This window comes from Egretta garzetta, unplaced genomic scaffold, assembly GCF_000687185.1.
Source record: "Egretta garzetta isolate BGI_Z169 unplaced genomic scaffold, ASM68718v1 scaffold583, whole genome shotgun sequence".
Classification (NCBI taxonomy): domain Eukaryota; kingdom Metazoa; phylum Chordata; class Aves; order Pelecaniformes; family Ardeidae; genus Egretta; species Egretta garzetta.
The window spans coordinates 150,378-170,901 of NW_009259189.1; the positions used below are offsets into that span (position 1 = coordinate 150,378).

The 20,524-nt window shown below is 38.3% G+C and overlaps 1 protein-coding gene across 5 annotated transcripts in view; it reads right to left on the reverse strand.

The window, feature by feature from the left end:
- Positions 1 to 20,524, reverse strand: part of LARS2 (leucyl-tRNA synthetase 2, mitochondrial) — a 90,532-nt gene that overhangs the window by 6,177 nt on the left and 63,831 nt on the right. For 3 of the 5 annotated variants that reach the window (XM_035891334.1, XM_035891331.1, XM_009635731.2), the window contains 6 exons: positions 17,903 to 18,006; positions 16,519 to 16,701; positions 12,377 to 12,546; positions 11,332 to 11,409; positions 9,100 to 9,211; positions 453 to 580 (listed from right to left, as the gene is read on the reverse strand). In XM_035891334.1, the coding sequence (XP_035747227.1) occupies positions 453 to 580; positions 9,100 to 9,211; positions 11,332 to 11,409; positions 12,377 to 12,546; positions 16,519 to 16,701; positions 17,903 to 18,006 (775 nt within the window). Of the gene's footprint in view, positions 1 to 452; positions 581 to 2,197; positions 2,331 to 3,838; positions 4,128 to 9,099; positions 9,212 to 11,331; positions 11,410 to 12,376; positions 12,547 to 16,518; positions 16,702 to 17,902; positions 18,007 to 20,524 lie in introns of those variants that run through there. The other 2 variants (XM_035891333.1, XM_035891332.1) reach the window with 2 other exon arrangements.

The following is a 20,524-nucleotide window of genomic DNA, read 5'->3' on the forward strand; positions in this document are numbered from 1 at the left end:
GAATGCAGTTCTAACATTAGGAAAGATACCTGTTTTTCCTCAACCTCATTCCTGCAAATAGGTTCTGCTGAAATGTGCCAGAAGTTCAGCCTGAGGCAGACAGGAAACATCATTTGGCAAAAAAAATCACAGGAACTTAACCCAGCTTATGATAAATCGTATTAGGCAACCATAGCACTACAGGTGCCACAAGAAATGTCACCTGATTATACATTTTTGTACAGGGCCAATACGATAAATACACTGTCAGGCAAAAAAATCTGGAGGGACCTGTATTTTGATCACAGTTTTCACCATACTGTCCTTGCCCACAGCTGCTCATTTGTCAAATCTGCACAGGTACTAATATGCAGTTGCTCAAAAAGATCATCTCCCTTCCAGACTTGCTACATTTTTTCATTTAGGAAATGCATTAATTGACCACCACTAAAAATAAATGAAAACACTCTTACCAGAACAGACATCTCCACAACATCTGACGGCTGAAGGTACTCTGGGTCTACTTTGGGCCAGGACTGATGCAGCACATCAGCATCCCAGTGATGATGAGCACAAAGTTTATTCTGCATGTGTGCCAAACCTGGAAAATTCAACCAGTCAAACATTCAGCTGTAACCAGAATATTCCATCTTTGGAATTTGTTTGATGAGTAAGATCGGAATAAAGCTGACTTTAAAAGTAAGTCCCTTAGGAGGAAATAACATGGTTTAGACTAGCATACGGCACGTTATAAACGGAAAGATATACATCTATGAAGTGCTTGTTTTATATCACATGTAGGGATGCTAACATGAATGTTGTGCGCACATTTTAGACTTGGATTAGCACTCCAAAACTTTGCCAAAAGCACAGAAGACCCCTGTTTATAATTTTAAATGGTAATACTGCAACACAAGATGACCTCTACTTTTAGAAGCCAAACATAATGCTCTTTTTTTTTTTTTTCAATAACACCACCAGTTTGGTTAGAATTTTACGAACAACTCAAAATGATACACAAGCATGGCTTATTATTTTACCATCTGTAATGTGCTGGGTAGTTTCTAAATTTGCAAGTCAAGCTACTCGCAAGATTTTCTCATATTTTGTGAAGTATCTATTTTCTCACAAATTAAAGGTGCTACATAAGAATATCTTGCCCAGCTTGCTCTCCTTCTCATGATATGTACATTCTGAAAAGCTTTATCCTTTGATTTTGTTAAAAAAACCCTCATAAAATGGCTATAAATTATCTCCTTCTATTAAACAGGCTTTGCTCTCCCCAGGACAATTCATTCCTGATTTGTTTAAGTAATAGGAGAATAGGACGCAATTCATTCTGAAGCTGCATTCTTCAACTGAATAAAAGCTTCTGAGTGGGATTTATGTTGCTGTTTACTCCAGCTGTAGGAGAAAATAAAAAGATTTCACTTAACGAGAGGCTGTCAAATATGATCAATATTGATGATGATTGCTCTTGTGATTCTCACAAAGCCAGGGGATTTTTAAATGAAAAACATTCTCTGTCTATGAATAAGAATACAGACTGAGACTTGTATAAGCACGTGCTTCATCTAGAACTGCAAAATGTATTTGAAATCTCATCTGGTTTAGGGAAACTCCAGAAAGAGCATAAAGAAAACCCATCAACACAAGATTCACTGTTGAGACTGAGGTACCCGAAGCTGTTCAAAACACAGCACAACAGCAGATGCGGGAGCAAAACCGTAATACATATGTGAATATACCTAGCTGGATTGTTTAGACTAATGCAGTGAATAACAGCAAACAGAGACATAAAGAGAATGCAATTTCCTCCAGAAAAATCCGCCAGATTTTTGTCAGCGCTTTTTCAGACAAAGCACTTTGGTAAAATGACAAACAGCCCTGCTGTTTGCTGAATGATTCAGCAAGGGGCAGCGGGGCGGACCGGTGGGAGCTATTTCTAATGGCAAGCAAGAACGTGCACATTTCCTAAGAATAACAGCCAAGCTACAATCTCATTAGGTAAATAACTGATTAAAACACTTTAATGGATCTGGATTTGTGTACTTTTTTCCTCTTGTAACAGTAGCTCAGAAATTGAGAGAGCAAAAGATAGGAACTCCAGCACAAAAAAAAAAAATAAAAAATCTTTGCATTGGTGATTCATTATCACGTTGACTTTAAAGACAACAGCTGCTAGATTCTTCCCTTTTTGGCTTTTGAACATCCAGATGAGCTCATTTCTTTCCAACTGATCACATGCCTTGTGGCAGAAGTATGCATACTGGCCACTCCTTATTTTCCTGTTGAAGTAGATTCTTCAAACTATTTAAAAACCACTTTTGGTAGAAGTCAAGAGCGTCTACCTATGAAAGCAAAACCAGGGTCACTTTTAATCCCCGTGGAGGCCCCGTCAGACCTAAAAAACCTACTGCTAAAAAAGAAAAATGTATTCTAAAGCAGATAAAGTGTGACTAAGCGCAATGTCTATCTTTTGGTTCGTTTTCTTGCTACAAAATGAGCTATGAGCTCATCCGTATTAAAAAAAAAAAGTGCAAAAGTCAACAGAACTAGTTTCAGAAAAGAGAGTTTGACAGGAAACCAAAATGAAGGTTTTAGTTATGTTGCCTGTTTGGCTTCCTGCCTTGATTCACATTTTGTGAGCTGCAGAACACAGAAAATGCAATAATTTGGTTTGCATTTTCAAAATGCAATAATTTGGTTTGCATTTTCAAAATGCAACACACAGAAAACCAGAAACTTCATCGCTATGATCCAGAATGGCAATGGTCCTCTTGGCAGGACCTAGGCAGAACCCGCCTCCAGCCTCCCCACTTGATTCTGAGACGTCACACAAAAGCGCTGTTTGAGAAGTTAAGAACCGACCATTCCACAGACTTTAATGTGAAAACATAAAAAAATCTGTTGCACTGTCTTATTGTACTGGAAAGTGCCTAGTGAAGTGCACATTATGAAGTGCCGTGCGTTTTGCTTTACATTTTTTTGATGTATTTTGCTTTTATGGCCATAGATTCTCTTACAGATGTAGGACAGAAAGCTGCCTGCGTACTGTAAGCCGTTTACTTACAGGTACACATCTGTACATCCATACAGGACAGATCAAGGGCAACACTTGTGCTCAACCTGAGGCCCTGATCCTGCAATTGGATCTGCATCAATGAACTTATACTGCTAGCAAGCTAGTACTAAAACAAGGTTTCCCTAACAAGTAACTCACAGCATTGGAGCCCAAGACAAAACACCAAGTTAAATGCGTATTATATTACTGTAAATGAGTGAGTTGAGAGAAGGAGGGGACAAAACAAGCCTGACAATGTTTCAGCTCATGGCAATGTTTAATTAGCATTACATGAGTATTGCATAAGCATAATACTGCCCCTAAGGTGCTATTTCAGGGGGGGGAAGAGCAGATTCGCATTTCAAAGAGATTTAAGAAGGAAGATGCAGAAGCAATCGTGTATCAGTAAGGCAAGTTAGGACAGCACAGTAATTCTAGTCTTATGGAAAAAAAGCACTAGAAAAAAAAATCTGTAAAATTCCAGCAACAGCATAGCTAGTTTGACATAAAATTATGTAGGCAAGAGATTATGGAGTGATTATAGAGTAAATGGAGTCAGAGCCGGCATGGGACAAGGGCCAGCACAGAGAGGTTAACGTAGCAGAAAGGCAAGGAGGATGGAAGTCTTAATGGGTGGTAAAAGGAAGTTAATGAAGGCATCTGAAGCAACGCCAGTATCAGAGTTTAGGACTAGGGGTTTTTCTAACAGGAGATATAAGAAGGTCAGACGGGGCAGTATAAGGTGAGTTATCCAAATGCCAATAACTTTTGGATGTAGCTAACTCAAAACAATAGAAATCTGTGTTCAGTACAAATCTACCACACTAGCAGACAAGCAGATAGAGTTTTTAAAAAGCTTAGAGCAGGATTGTAAGGGTAAGTGGAGATGCGTTCTGGGTCAGTATCTTAATCGTCTCTGCAGCCTCTTCCAAGGACAAGATTGTTACCGTGTTACTTTGTTCTTGATAAGTTTTTTTACTATTCAGTGAATCTTCCAACTTGACAGATTCAGGCAAGTTGTGTATCCAAAATACCTTTCTGCAGCCCAGGAGGGAATATCTCTCTCAGTCATACATGAAATGGTCTGCAATATCAAAGAAGTGATAGTGACATGGTAACAGCTGTTTCCAGAGAGCTCAGAGAAAAAATTGTATTGTACTGCTGGTATAGTAGTACAGAGCTGGGTAAAGTCAGGAAAATTTACATTTTCAATACAGTGCTAGGGGTTTCTTTCTACATATTCCCTAGGGACAGATGTGGAACACCAAGGAGGGTTGTAAAAAGCCCAAGTTACTAAAAGATAACTCTAGAATGTGTTCCCAATTCAGCAAGCTCCATGTGAATGCTTTTAATCTTCTGAACATGATCTGCCTTCCTCCATTTGTACGGATTTACTATCCTCCACTTTGGATTATTGGTCTTGAATGAAAAAATATTTTTTTTTATTCTAAATCATGTTTCTTCTTCGATTTGTGAAGGGGGATTTCTGCATTCAGATTTTCAATTAAAATCTGCAACATCAATTAACTTCTACTCAGCTCTATTCTTTACAGATGCCTTCTTGAGCAAGGACTGAATTCAGAAGAAATCCTTGCAATAGAGCTATTGCAATGACAGTTAAAATGTTGCTAAGAGAATTATACTTTACAAATTCCAGAAATTATGTTTCATTTCAATACATCTTAAGATGTGTTTATCATCAGCGCATATCTTTCATGTGCCATCTCTAATAAAAATTATATTTTTACAATTACAACCCACAATAAGCAGTTTCATATCCTTGTCTGGACAGCAGAATACTGTACTACTACAAACAAACTGAAAAAAAATACGTCTCAAATGGTGTCTGTATATTCCTCAGATACTAGGTTTCAGGAAGGAAACAGATTTCCTCATCCTGTTAGTGTTCATAAACTGCCAAGATATCAGCCGGATGAACTCTTCCCACACTGAGGGGCTACAGTCGCTTTTTATGTTATTAAGCGATAAAGCAGTGCATTCACTGCACGATTAAGACCATTAGGTTGACACACCAAAATACTGAAAACTGTTCCCCCTCTAAGCGGGAGAAAGAACAACTTCACATGCAAAATATCAAAGTACTGGGTTACTACTGTGGCACTGCTGCAAGGTGAGGCGCTTATCAAACAGCATTCGAGCAGCTTCTGCTTTCACTCAAACTGGAAATATTTACTGGCAATACCAAAGTATGCTCTGCATGCAGCTTGCAAAGGGACCAAACTCTTCGTTCCAACCTGATGCATGAAAATAAGATGGTCACATATAATCTAAACCCCATGGGAGAATAATTCTTCCGCTGCAGAAGAACAAAAATTACTGCATCTTGAACCTATCAAATTTTACTTCAATGGTACTTAACAGTCGAACATCAGAAGCATCCTTGGGATATCAAACTGAAGTTCTGAGTCTGCAAAGTTTATCCACAAACTAACAAAGACAACATAGTGGACTAAAAAGCTAAAACTTCAAACGAACTCTGATGCAACTCTTACAGAGCAGGACAGCATTATTGCAATCAAAATTACTTACACCACTGATGCTAGTCATTATTTAAAATGTCAAGCAAAGCATCTTTAATTAACACTCTAAAATTAACTTTGTCATTTTCCTAATATTTTCATTAGTTGGCAATCATTAAGACAGACTGATTTGCAGTTAAATCCAGTTGTAAGAAACTTTTTTGCTAATCAAGAGGATGCCTACATACATATTTACACACTTAGCCAAGTTTTAATTTTTACGAGCTATTGTATTAGAAAACATTGATTTGCAATTTTTTTTTACATTTCATTGTGTTCTGTGTCAAATAGCTTTTAGATTGAAATGGATAACAATTAAAATGCAAAAAACCATTTTTTTCCTATTTAAATATAAATGCATTTAGAATGCAAGTATTCAAGAAAGTTTGTTAGATACTTAAAATCTATATGTTTTGCAGTTAAACATTATTTTTTTGAGCAAAGGAGAATATTTTGTGTAATTACTGAATAAATCTAACAGTATCAGACATTTTTGGACATCAGATCCTTCAAGATTTAAAAATTTATAGATGCTAGCCTCTTTTGCCTAGCTTTTTATTCCAAAACTAGAAAAGGAAAAAAGGTTGGTTCATTTTTTTTTTTATTTCCAGCACGCCTGTCATTTAAGCTGAAAAAATACTATTTGCACCTGCAGAGGAGCTTCCAGTTGTCAAAAGTTATTTTATTACCTCCACAAAGCCTCATTCCAGGTGCTTAGCCAGAAAGTTCTGTAATTTAATTGTCTTCGAATCTTTGGCAGAATTAGCTTAATATAATACAATACATTAAGTCAGAGTCTTATTGTAAGTTGTCATTATTTCACATTTAGTTTTAAATTCTATTGTAATTTCTTCTTAAATGTTTCTTGGTCATAATCAGCGATCAGCAAAGCATAAAAGGAGAGATTACAATGCTACAGTAAAAGTATTATTCATCCTGTGAAGCACAATGCAATCAGTCAAAATGAATGAAGATGCTCTTTTCCTCTCTTTTAAGGCTGTAGTAAAATTAATATTAGGCATATCTGACGACATAGTAAACTTTCTAATGAGAAACACTAATAAGAAAGCAAATCCTTTTTCTTCAAAAAAAAGCTTAAATACACAGGGAAGAGTTAATGCAACAAGTCTCTGTTCCTATCTGCCTTCCTACCCAACTGTAAAATTATGTTTGATATTAACTACAGAGCTTCCAGATTTCCCAGTTTTGTTTTCCCTAGAGAAAGAAAAACGCTCCTTGTTTTAGTCACTAAACCAAACAAAATGTAAAGGCTGAATACAAGTTATTTTAGAATGAAATGTCAGTATTTAATTATAAATAACTTGCTTATGTGGTGTTTATTATTGGCATTACAATAGCAGACAGCGGCTTCCATCAGCATGTGGGAGTCCACTGCTATAGGTGCTATTTATAGAGATAATAATATGCAAAGTCCTTTTACTGACGAGTTTATGAGAGAGGAAGCAGCACCATCCCTACATTTAGATGCAAAGCCAAGGTGCAAAAAGAGAGACTTACTCTGAGTGCGTATGGAGAACTAAAGCACAAAGAAAACTAAACAGAGTATTTAGAAAGCGTAATTTTTATACTGAAATTATTTAAAAGAAGAAAACATCATCACCTATACATAGTAAAGTTTAAGAAATTGGTTACATCAGAAGAGCAACAAACACCAGAGTGCAATTCAGAACATGACCTTGGGGAATATGTCTCTGGACTACAGTTGGACATTTTTCACCAGAAATCCCAATCCTGGGACAGAATTGCTAAATGTTGGCTATTTCAAAATAATATAGTCTTCTTACCACAACGTAGTAGTTAAATGTACATATGTTCTCCTGATAAAATTATTTTATAACTTTGATGCAATGTAATGATGACCATGCTAAAACAGATTGTGATTTTCATGTTTAGTTATAAAATTCTTCAGACAATAATCAGCACACAGTGTCTTGGTATGCTAGTTGCACTGAATTACAATGCACAGTCTTTGGTCTGCACAAGCAAAATTTTATCTTTAAATGGAGACAGAAGCTGAGGACAATACACTCCCCAATTTTTATATGCTTCCTTATCATTCTTATATCAGAGAGAGATCCAGAAAATATTTAATTCTTATTCTCCAGTTGTTTTAGTAATAAGAAAAGACTTCCTTCTCTAACATTCAAAATGTTACAGGATTAAGCTTTATGTTTGACAAGTCACATTAATTGAGACATCCTGGTGTTCTTTGTCATTTTATCAAACATATTGGATAATTCTGTATTCCCTAACATGCATTTGAATTTCAAGTTCACAAGACACTGTATGTACAATTAATTATCCCGGACCTCCACCTCAACCAATGCAGAAAACAAAGTCACGGCAATTACTTCATTTAAGTATAACTTTAATTAGATGGTACTTCATATTGTAAGAGAGTATTGACCAGAAGTAGCTTTCTCCAGATAGATCGTGCCTGATGGCACTCTTTATTTGAAACAATAAAGCTCTTATTAAGGCATCTTAAAAAGATTGGAAATGAAAACACAGAAAAAACCCCACCCTCCCTAATGTATCTTGCTGTTTCCAGAGTCTCTGCCCCTATGTTATTGCTTTGAACAAGAGCGGCCTTTCTTTGGCAGTTAACATTATTACAGGGCCATGCACAGCTCTGAAATAGAAGCTATTAAGTAGCTCTGCTCTGTAAACACTTGAATGCAAAAAAGTTTAGGATGACTGTTGAAAATAAAGCAGTGTCCAAAAGCTAACATTAGGTCCAAAACCACATAGCAATTTGTGGCCAGTCTTAATGCAGAATATATTCCTATCTTCCCACATATGTCTTGGGACTTCTCCCAGTGAACCTTAAAAGCAACAGCTGAGGTCCAGCGTGCACATCCCTTATTCTGCAGGCTTTAACTGTAGCAGCACCATGCAACTTAGCCCACGTGGGATTCAGACCTCAAGGTTTACAGCTGTGACAGGTCTTAAAAAAGATTTCCTGTCTGCCATTCCCACCCTCCGCCAGAGGGTAATTTGCAGTGTTACGTCCCTCAGTCTCTGGAGAATTTTACAAGAGTAGGATTTTTATTGAACGCTCTTTTAGTCTTTTTAGTAAGCAGCCCTCTGACAGGGTCCTCTCTGCCTGAATTTCTGAAAGAAAATATTTGTAGTCCAAAGACTCTGAAACAGTTGTTTGAAAATGGGCTGTTTCTAGTCTTAGGTTCAGCTTTTAACACACTACATACAGGAGCAGCTAGCAGCTGACATGTGAATTCCTTGTGCTAGTCCTGTCTTGAATTTTTCTTCCTTCTCCCTTTCTCTGCCTAGTCTCAAGAAACCCACCTCTGTATGCAAAGGGAAAGAAACTAAAGGCAGATAGATCTGAGAACACCGCAAGTTTCAAGTTTGTTTAGGAGCTATGACAGAAGATGACATGATAGATGCAGAATTGAGGAATAAGCGACACACCTATAATGCTCACTTTTTGCCTTTTTTCCTGCAACGTCAATAAGAAGTATATTCTAGAAATACCTTTCCACATCTCTGATGCAATGTGTGGAGCCATAGGTGCAACCATGATGCAGAGTGTAGCCAAAGCATCTTCAAATTCTGTGCTGTGGAGAATAAGAGGCCGAGACGCTTGCTAAGGGAAAAGACAGAAGAAAATCAATTGTTAATATAAATATTTGGGGGGGAGAGTAGTTTAATTAAGAAAAAAAATGCAGTAATAAAACCTAGAATCAAGATTTATGCTCAGGATAGCGTAATTTCATAGTAAGTTAGAATTTACTGAAAGTTCTGGCGAATTAAAATCGCACTTCTTGGTCACAGAGTGCTCTCTAACACTTGGAAGCTAATTCCGAAGATGCTGATGCAGACCCTTGGGGATCTGCTCTGGTAGGGGAGTCTGAACACAGAGCGTGTGGACAACTGTGGCCCTCAAAACCATTCTGCGTGCTTCCACTTCTAGAAATGCAATCTTAGGTAAAATCAGGGCTATCAGAGAAGAAGTTAAGTACTTGTATAAAAGAGTCAGACTGTGCTGAATGCAGCATGGTTTTTTGTTGGGATGAGGTTCAGTTGTACGGGATCCTAGACTGGCTTCAGTAAAGATGAATTTAGAGGTTTTAGAGCTGAAGGGATGTCTGGGAATGAAAAGTGCAGCACAGCCTTTTGCAGTTTGATGTTCAGATTGCTTTATTAAAGTGTGTGGCTTCCCTTGTACAGAAAATTCTCAATTTCTTGCAAAAGGTGCTAGACTGACAAAATTTGAACCTTCACTCCTCTATTTATTGTATCTTAGTAGAAAAGATATAGCACTAAAATTAGCTGGATAAACTTTTTCTTTCTTCGCCTGTTCTGACTCAGAGAGATTACAGCCCATGGTAAATTCAGATTCTGCATTTATTTTGTAATTTGCCTCTCTAATGAAATGGCACAGACGAATGTCAATACATGTCAGCTTATGAGAATTATTTGGTGGGTGTGATGAATGCCCATCACTGGCTACTAGTAAATTGTCCGAACCCAGTGATTTGTTTGACACAGACCACAAATGCTGTCAGATGGCAGCTTCTTATCACTGATACCAATGAGGTCAGTGCAAACTAGATTTGAGTAAGTTTTAGTAACTACTACTTGTTTTCTATATTTAACCTTCACCCACCTCCCCACTTCCTCCTTTCAAATGGGACTGAAAGAGGAAGTGTCACCAAGCTATACGGAAACTTGTTCTTGAAAGATACAGCACCGAGTTCTTTGGTCAAGAAATATGTCTGTGGTCAAACATCTGGCTGTCTGTAGGATGCTGATTTTTATGTCTTTCTTTATTTATTAATATCCACTTATCATCATCCCCCAGCCCAAAACACATATCAATCACTGAGCTGGAGATAAAGAACCATGTGTCACCTTCCCGATGCCAGACAGTATGCCGGACTTACGTTATTTCAGGATAGCACTTGTGCATGCTTAACTTTCCATCTAATTCTTTGACTTTTTACCAATAATGTCCTTGGAATCCATGAGGTATAAAATGGTATTTCAGTAAGAAGGCAAAACCTCCAAATTTTCATTTGATTCCTGGTCTAGATCACATTACCATTATATGTCTGAAAGAATGCTCAACCAGATCTAAGAGTAGTAATAAAAATGAAGGAAAGAGTTTATTATTACTGATCTATCAACACTGGCTGAAAAACAACAATCTAAATAAAAAATTATAAAGACTTAAGTTGGCTTTATGCTTGTTTTAAAAAGGGGAATATGCAAACTCTATTACTAGCAGACAGTTCAGTGGTGAAAGCTGTCTCTGAAGAATGTAAGATTATGTGCAATTTTCCTTGTAGAGAATAACCCTTTTCTTTAAATCAGAATGTTTGATAATTCTATAATGTACTGCTGTACCTAACTACCTATGCCACTTGTTTAAAAACAAAAGAGAGGAAAGAACAGAGCTAAACAAATGTATCCTTTGAAATGACAGGATGCAGGCGCAAACATCACAACCTAGTGGCTCTAACATCATCAAGCTCATCCTGCAAAACAATATATTGCAGGGCTGCAGTGAGACTCGAACATGCTGCTTTTGAACCAAATAATTCCACCTAAGTCCACAAGGCTCTCGAGTTAGTAGCAACGGTAATGACTACAAATGACTTTTGGAATGCTGGGTCCATAGTTTGGGCAGTTTCTGCTTTGTATAAAAACTTACAGGAACAAGATATGACAGAAAAAATACCTTCATTCATGTCACATACTTACATGGAGTACGTTAGTGAGGCCCATCAATCGAGAAATAGCTGCATTGAACAAATGATCCTTTGTAAAGTACTCTGTTACCTTGTATTAAAAGAAAAGGTCTGCCATTAATTACTTAAAACTCTCAAACATGGAGTATCTTACCTCTTACATGAAAATCACGTTGGCATGCAACCACATCACATATGCAACCACATGTGCGTATGAGAAAATAATAATCATATAAAAATTCAGTTGACTAGCTCTCCCTCTGTTTCAGGATTTTAAAAGCTTCAATCAAGATCAATTAGAACTGTGTATTAGGAATCACCCTTTATTTTCTTTAATCAAATATCTTCCCTTGCCCCTACAAGAGGCCTTCATACTTGTAAATCCAGTTATGCTGTTGACAGCATGTCCATCCACAGCAAGATTTAATTCTAATGTCTGTTAAAACATTGGAAGGTCCCTCGCCACAGCATTTAAATCAGGAAGTTTTTATCCGTAGAAAAATATTTGAAGTTAATTTTGCAGGTATCTGTCTCCTCCTGATAATTGAATTGACACTAATGACAGCATGAGACAACACATAAGAGATGAACAATCATTTCAATATCTTTTTTTTTAGGATACGCTAATATATTTTCTCCAACAACTGTTTTTCATTCTATAAGAAACAGCAGGCATGATAAGGAGGTGTGAAGCAAACAGATAAAAAGCTCTTGTTAGAGATAACCTGCATAACTTACCTATAGCTTTGCTACTGGAAGTGGAGTCTCCAAACCTAGACTGATAATATTTTAATGCCCTAACACTTCATCCTTTGAAGGAGGCACACAGCAGAGAAATTCTACCAATCCAAATCTTACTGTTTTGTAAGAGTTCTGTCCCATAAGATTTGTAGGTAAAGAAAATTACTTATACAGAGAATAATTCACTTAAAAATTATTTTCTGAGCTACTCATCTGGGAAAAAAAAAACAACTGGGCTCTGTAAGTCAAGCACATGGTATTAGCATGAGCAGCAACTTATTGAGCCATTTACAAACTATGTAAGTGTTTCTTTTAACCTCAGATATCACCAGATTCTTCTGCTCCCAGATGTTTCTGGCTTCAGCCTTCTCTTTCTTAGTCAGCAGCTCAGGACTGGGCATGGTTCCTGAAGTCCTTGCTTCAATAAGTTTGGTTACAAGCATCCAGAGCCGTGTCTGCCATCTCTGAACACCTGGCATAGCATCAGCTAAGATCAATGAAAGATTGCAGAAACAAATTTCAGTTACAATGAATGAATCCAAAACTTTAAAGAAAAGCAGAAAGGAAATGTTAAATATTTAAACCTCCCCCCACTGTATTTTAAATGAAAAATGCCAATAAAGCTAAAAATGCCTTTACAAATAATGCCGGGTTGCCTTAATGGAAAGAAATCTATAAGATAGAAGTATTTTTCTGCAATGAATATAGGACATACATACAGCAAGAGTATTTGCTAAGTCTGTAAAATAACCCAATGTTATGTCAATGTTAGAATGCTCATCTTGTGTTTTAATGACTCAACAAAACAGTTCTACATGCTTTCATTTTTCAAACTCATGGAAGAATACAAACATACATATATACACACACATATTTTTTAAATTGAGAGATTTCTTCTAAAATTTGAGTTTAGAAATTTATATATATGCTTTTGTTGCTACAGAGGTGCTACTGTGCTAACGAGTATAGGCTCTGATCCTTGGCACCATCTTTTGACGCAGCTTCGTTTGGGATGGGGAGATTATAAAGCTGTCCACCCCAACCCTGCAGGCATCAGTCCTGCTCCATGGCTGCTCTCAGAATGTGTTTCTGTGACTTAGGGACCATGCTACAGAGAGGCCCCAAGCTACTGCTGCTCACAGCCAGGTCCCCCATGTGGTGTGGTGCAGAGCCACTAGAAGGTATGGCTTCAGGTATGGCACTGATACGACTTCAGCTCTCTCTTCCAGATGTGTTGTGTTTCTACTAGACCGCACAGCACTACATCATGCTGCACTGCACAGTATCAACATACCCTAATGTGTCCCAGCTGGCAAGAGCTTCCAAATCTGCTCCAGCAACTGCTCTTGAAAAGACCACCAGGTCTACTACTAAACTGGGAGAAGTAAAAGACATGTGAGTGACTGCAATACAGGTGGATAATCTGTCTGATTGCACTAGATGAGAGACCTCCTGCACATCTAGGAACAGTAAAATACAACCTGAAGGACTGCATGATCCTCATGAACTCTTATAGGTGGGACTGGGAGTATGATGCTCTCCCCAAACTTTTCATCTTCTGTGCATACCAGAAGCATGTAGACCATCTAGACATGGCAGGCTTGGTATTACCCAGACGGTAGTAATGGTGTGATAAGCTGCTGGGTAAGTTTGACCACATCTGGTCCTGCAGAGTCTGGAAGATTGCTTGCCCATGCCAGAGGAGAGGGGGAGAGAATGACATGAGGCCCTGCCTACATGTCTGAAAAGACAAGGAATCTAGTCTGGAGGGCAATCCTCAAAAGGCTATCAAAACACAATGAAGAGAAGATCATGGCAACTGAGAACCAGTATTTATTATTCTCTGAATAAGACAATTTTCTATATTGTGTTTGCACAGCAAGGTTTTGGTAGAAGGGGGGCTACTGGGATGGCTTCTGTGAGAAGCTGCCAGAAGCTTCCCCTGTATCTGATAGAGCCAATGCCACCAGCTCCAAGACAGACCCACCAATGGCAGAGCTGAACCCACCAGCAGCTCTGGGATAACATGTTTAAGAAGGGGAAAAAAACCTACTGTGCAATAGCAGCCAGAAGAGAGAAGTGAGAATATGTGAGAGGAACAACCCTGCAGACACCAAGATCAGTGCAGAAGGAAGGGCAAGAGGTGCTCCAGGCACTGGAGCAGAGATTCCCCCGCAGCCCCTGGTGAAGCCCATGGTGAGGCAGGCTGTCCCCCTGCAGCCCCTGGAGGCCCACATGGGAGCAGATCTCCACCTGCAGCCCGGGGAGGACCCCATGCTGGAGCAGGTGGATGCGGCCGAAGGAGGCTGTGACCCCACGGGAAGCCGGGAAGCCCATACTGGAGCAGGCTCCTGGCAGAACCTGTGGACCTGTGGGGAGAGGAGTCCAGGCTGGAGCAGGTTTGCTGGCAGGGCTTGTGACCCTGTAGGGCATCCACACTGGAGCAGTCTATTCCTGAAGGACTGCACCCCGTGGAAAGGATGGACGCATGCTGGAGCAGTTTCTGAAGATCTATAACCCATGGGAAGGACTCCCATTGGAGAAGCTTGTGGAGGACTGTCTGCCATGGGAATGACCCCACTCGGGAGTGGGGGAAGAGTGTGAGGAGTCCTCCCCCTGAGGAGGAAGGAGCAACAGAGACAGCATGTGATGAACTGACCCCAACCCCCATTCCCCATCCCCCTGCACTGCTCAGGGGGAGGAGGTAGAGAATTTGGGAGTAAAGTTAAGCCCAAGAAGAAGGGAGGGGTGATGGGAAAGTGTTTTAAGATTTAGTTTTATTTCTCATTACCCTACTCTGATTTTGACTGGTGATAAATTAATTTCCCCAAGTCGAGTCTGTTCTGCCTGTGATGGTAATTGCTGAGTGATCTCTCCCTGTCCTTATCTCAACCCCCAAAACTTTTGGTTTATTTTTTTCCCCTCTGTCCAGTTGAGGAGAGGGGAGTGATAGAGCAGCTTGATGGGCACCTGGTGTCCAGCCAAGGTCAAACCCACCACAACGTGCTTGATTTCTTCAATTTAAACATTCACTATTTTGTTATCATTAAGAAATTCAGACCAAGCCTTAAAGATTTAAGAGATGCTTTTTACCTTCTTTGCATTTTTTCCCCCAGAAATATCTTTAAGCTGTTAACATCTCCTTTTGTCACATTTTCCAATACTCTTTTAACATGACATGACTCCGAAATCTTTCTTTGTATTTCTCAAGTGGTAAGTAGGTTGGTTTTTATGACTAAATGCATTTTTTTCTAGCATTATACCTGCATGTGCTTAGCTTTCTTAAAGAATTTTTAACTACCAAGATCTAGTATACTTTGCAACTAAGATTTTGTACCCACAATGCTCATACTAATTTAATTATTCCATTTTCAAGATGGAAAAATACAGCAAAAAGACCGCATCACGCAATTAGCTGCTTCAGAGGGAATTACGTATCCGTGTACTGTTAGGGATGCAGGAATTACATATTGGTTCCAAGCGGCTGTTTTTTTTTTTAAGAGACATTACCTCTTAATACGCCTTGCTCTGTAGTGTTATGATTAGATGATGATGGAAAGCCAACTGAGAAAAGTCATATAGCGCACTCCTCTAGTACATACAACAGCACAGTAATATGTAAATAAACACATATGAACGTAAAGGGTGACAGACACCAAGTGAAATAGTGCTTAATGCAGGCTGAACTAAGTAGCAAGAAGCTAACAAAGGAAAGAATGAGGAAATACACCTTTTTAAACCAGGCATGGAGTGTTTTATTAAAGCCTTATGCAACAAGAGGGCTAGATTTAAATGGATGCATAAGACTACATTAAAATGTATGAACCACAGTAGATAAATTAATATTTGTCAGTGAGACAAATTGCATAATGGCAGGAGGGTAAATCTTGTCTTATTCAAAAACTGAGCTTTTAAATGTCATGGGTGTACAAATACTGGTTACTAGGAACTCTGATTACCTTCTAATGAGTTTCTTCTGAGAAGTATTTCATGGTCCAGCTTACAAAAGCCATTGCATACATGTGTGAATAAATGGAAATAATAAAAAATGCAAAGTTTTATTGGTAATCTGATAGGATTTAAAAAAAATCTTGTAATGAAGAAAATGAAGTAATCATTTTCAGTCAATCAATCATAGCTAATAAAAAAATAAGAGAATGAGGTCCAGGTTTGCACTCTATTATTTCAGAAGAAAATACCATCTGAGAAGTACTTTTCATACATGTTTTTAGCTTGAAAGAGGTAAGCTGCTTTCAATAATCTTGCAAGCTGCCTCTCAGTGACAGCTTTGTGACCCCCTCTCTTTTAAAAGAAACAAACAATAAAACCTGCTCATTGTACTGCTTTGATTCAATTGTTACAAAAACATCAAGAACTGTATTGATTTTGTGTTTAAAATATAACACACTAGGAAAAAACAAACCAAACCAAGCCGAACAACAGAAACAATCTGACTTACTTTTAGTATCCCACAAAATATCTTGTTCTGGAGGAGCAGCAAACAGAATGTAAAGACGTAGGGTGTCAATGCCATACTCTCTCACTAATTCTTCGGGGTCTATTCCATTGTGCTTAGATTTGCTCATTTTTTCCCAAGCTACTTGGAGCTTCTCACCAGTTTTTAGGTAAACTGGTTCAGTTCCTAAATATTAAGACATACACAAAATATTAAAGCAAATTTTGCTCAGTTGTAACAGCAATTAATCTTGTTCCCTAAGTACAAGAAGAATTAACTATATCTAGTGGCTTTTTTTCTGGTTTCCAAACAGTTTAAAGAAGAAAACCCACTGTAAATGTAATAACCCTTTTCCCTCCCAAATTTTTCCTACTTTCATGTTTAAACACAATTAATATCCGAATGCTTCCATTGCTTCATCACAAAGTCTCTTTTTACTGTTTGGAAGCTGTATCTGGCGCTCATCCTCTGTGCTACCTTGATAGCCCCTGAGACTCAAGCACTGACATTTAAAACCTCCTAGATAGGTGTACTGATTTGGTACAATTTTTCTCTGCGCTTAGCTTTTAGAAACACCAGATTTCAACTCAGAGGTTTCAATCGCAGTAAGTCATCCTAACAAGAACGTGCCTTCCATTGCATGAACTTAAGAGATGGGAAAGGGCATTTACACTGATAAAGGTGCAAGCAAGCAAAACCACCTGCTATGGAAAAGCCCTAGCTTTTCTGGAAGAAAACAAGATAGCAGACAGGGGTAAATGTAAGGGTGGGGGGTGTTTTGGGGTTTTTTTAAGTGGCTTATGGGGTTTGTGTGCAGAAGAAGAACAGTGAAAACAAGGTTGCACGAGAGGAGTACTTAAGGGAGGCAAATACAATCAAACCACTCTTTTTGCTACAGCTCCCCAAACAAGGGCTGCTGCTCCAGCTTACGTAGTGAAGGCACTGGGCAGAACTTGAGAAGCAGCACTTTTCCCTATGCCTGGGTTACACATGCCTAATATCTACTGCATACACCAACATCTATGTTAGCTTTGCCATGGTGTTTTTGTGGGTTGTCTTTTTGCTGGGAGTACCAGCTCCGTTCAGCCAGTTGCTGAGCACTGCCTTAAAAAACCTGACTTCTGGTCCTTTGGACTACACTGGAACTAAAATTACACCATAGCGCTGTTTCTGTGCTTGGATGCAAATAAAAGCTGCTGGATTAGTAGGATCTCTGTGCACTCAGAGTGGATACGAATCCAAAAGTTACAGAAGTTGCTCTCCAGTTTAAATATTACAAGAATTAATTTTCTCTTCCAAATTTTCCCAGCACTGAGACTTCTACACCAAAGCAGACCCCGACCTTCTGGATGCATCCATGCTGGTTTTCCCATGCAGTCTCTCTTACCAGTGAGATCAACCTCTTCTCTCTTCAAACACCGGCCTGTTGTTGCTAGTCTGAATGTCTGATTCTTGATAAGACCTTGAACCAAGAGCTTATGGAAAGGCTCCCTAAGGATGGAAGGAAAAGGAAACTTGTCTGTTGAAAAGAGCTGCCAAAAGCATATTTTATGATAAGCCTCAGAAGTTGAGCCAATCAGGCACAATTATTTAATGAAACAAGAAATTAAAGTTGACTATACATAAACGGGTGTCACCTTAGAAAGAGTACTTTGTGGGTTTATTCACGGTGGTTGGTTGGCAAGTGTAAGTATTTATTTGTATTCCGCACACATTCTTAGTACTGAGTTATTCTAACGTCACTTTTCGAATTAGCATATGGATAATACACAAAAGTTTCTTGGCCAGCTGTGCATTTCACTGACTTCAAGTTAAATCCTCATTTGTAAAAATGTTCAAGTACCTGGCCTCACTTGTCTTACAAATATTTAGTTCTAGCTTCTCTTTGAGGAGCACAGCATTCTGAACAAATCAAGATCTCACTGCACATTTCTTTCTATAAACGGAGAAGATAGTTTCTCTAACATAAGCACTTGCATGCCTTGTCCCTTTGCAGAACTAGCCATGGAGACTTAGCTGCAAGAAAAAAGTACACTAGAAAAAAATGGCAATGATGGAAAGTTCACATGTCACTGGATCAATTTTTTAGCATCTTGAACATTAAAACTTTATTTTTCTATCAAAATTTATATCAGGTAGAGTAAACTCTCATCAAGTGTGTGCACGATATTGCTAAAAAGAGCCTTAAAAGGACCAAAGCTAAGTAGTGGTGCACTCAGCAAGAAATAAACTCTAAGTAAACACTGCTCTGGTTGATGGATACATTACTGCTGCCACCTCCTTTAATGATCTTGCATTTCTAATTCATCGAGTCAGATGTCTGTCATTGTTTTCACTGAAAAAAGACAACAAAATTAATCTCTAGAGGCTTTGGTCCCTACTGGATATGTCATGAAAGTAAGGCAGTTCTAACAGCAACCCCAAGAACACTAGGGTCCAGGGAGAAGGTATGGAGCCTTCTCATACACAGCCTGGGGAGTCTTCTCATGGGATCCTCTGACACAAAGACATTGGTGACCATCGTTTTGGAGGACATGCTAATCAGCACTGGGTCCTACTGACTTGCACCTGCTAATGCTCACATGTGCTCAACATTAAGCAATCTGAATCCTCCCCCACATCCACCTAACAAAGCCCCATGTATTTACCAAAACAGCTTATGTAAAAAGGATGCATTACTTATATTTACACATTTTTCAAAAAGCTAGAATAAATCCAACCATCTAAAGAAGAAAAAGAAAAAATAGGCTTCCACCTTTTACTCCACATGTACAAAAAAGTCATAATCCAAAACACTGCTTACTTTCATGAAGTCATTTTAGTATTTTACATCGGGCAATATAAATTTTATGACAATTTATCTCATGATTTAAACCATGGTTATTTATTTAACAATATAAAGTATTATTAAATTATATACAAATTATGCATGTTTTAACTGTATCAAAGCAGATATCTTCCTCTTTAAACCCTTTTGATGACTCTGAAGAAAGGAGATATTTGAAAGTTTTAAACTGGGAGACAGAAAGTGACAGGCTTTGTACTTCAACATATTCATATTGGAACATGAATTTCCTTCCTTGCATATTTTGTATACTTCTAAATATGGTGCAATACTGGCACACAGTCACCAAGCTGTGTCACATCACTCGTCTCTACCATGCCATCTGGTTTTATCAACAACGTTTAGTAAGAGTAGCATTTCAAGCATGTCTGTAAATATTTTTCTAAACAATATTTCACAGGTTGCCTGAAAAACCCTGTTGCTTAGAAATAAATTAAAGGAACTTAAGGAGATGACAACTGAAGTCAAATTCAGACAGTACAAACAAGAAAAAGTATTTTAAAAATAGGAGGTAATAATTATCTAAACTCTCAAATAATTATCTCAAATTATCCAACTGAATTAGAAGATGAAAATCAGGAATAAAAGCCTTGCAATCCTATCTACAACAAATGGTGTAAAAATGCTTCAGTAGGTAACTGTTCAGGATACGTTTCTTCTACAAACTAAAGACATTACACCAAGGAAAAATAAAAAGACTTCCCCTCCCCCCATCATTCAGACTTCAGTTTGGTTAAGATCTCAAACAGTTATTAAAATAGCTGCACTTGCTGCTATCTAAAATAAAGCTAATGAGGTAGCCAAAACATCCAAATCAGATAGGGGTCTCCACTGGAAGTGATTTTTCAAGGAACACTTATTTTTAATGACAAAGGGTTCAGATCATATGCCAAGTTATTAGAAGCTGAATTCAGGGATGAGCATTTCCTATTTTTGTTTATGCTGACAGAGGCTACAAAAATGCAATACAAAATACATTACCAAGTATGGGGAAAAAAACCCCCACATGTTCCTAGTGGGAGACCGCAGTAGAATGGAGACATGCCCAAAATGAGAAAGTCAGAGCCCGTCTTATAAACACAGGGCTCAGAAACAAATTGAGCTTCGTACTGAATTTTTCCTGAAGTGCACAGTGATTTTGCCAGTGTTGTGGTGGCTCCATCT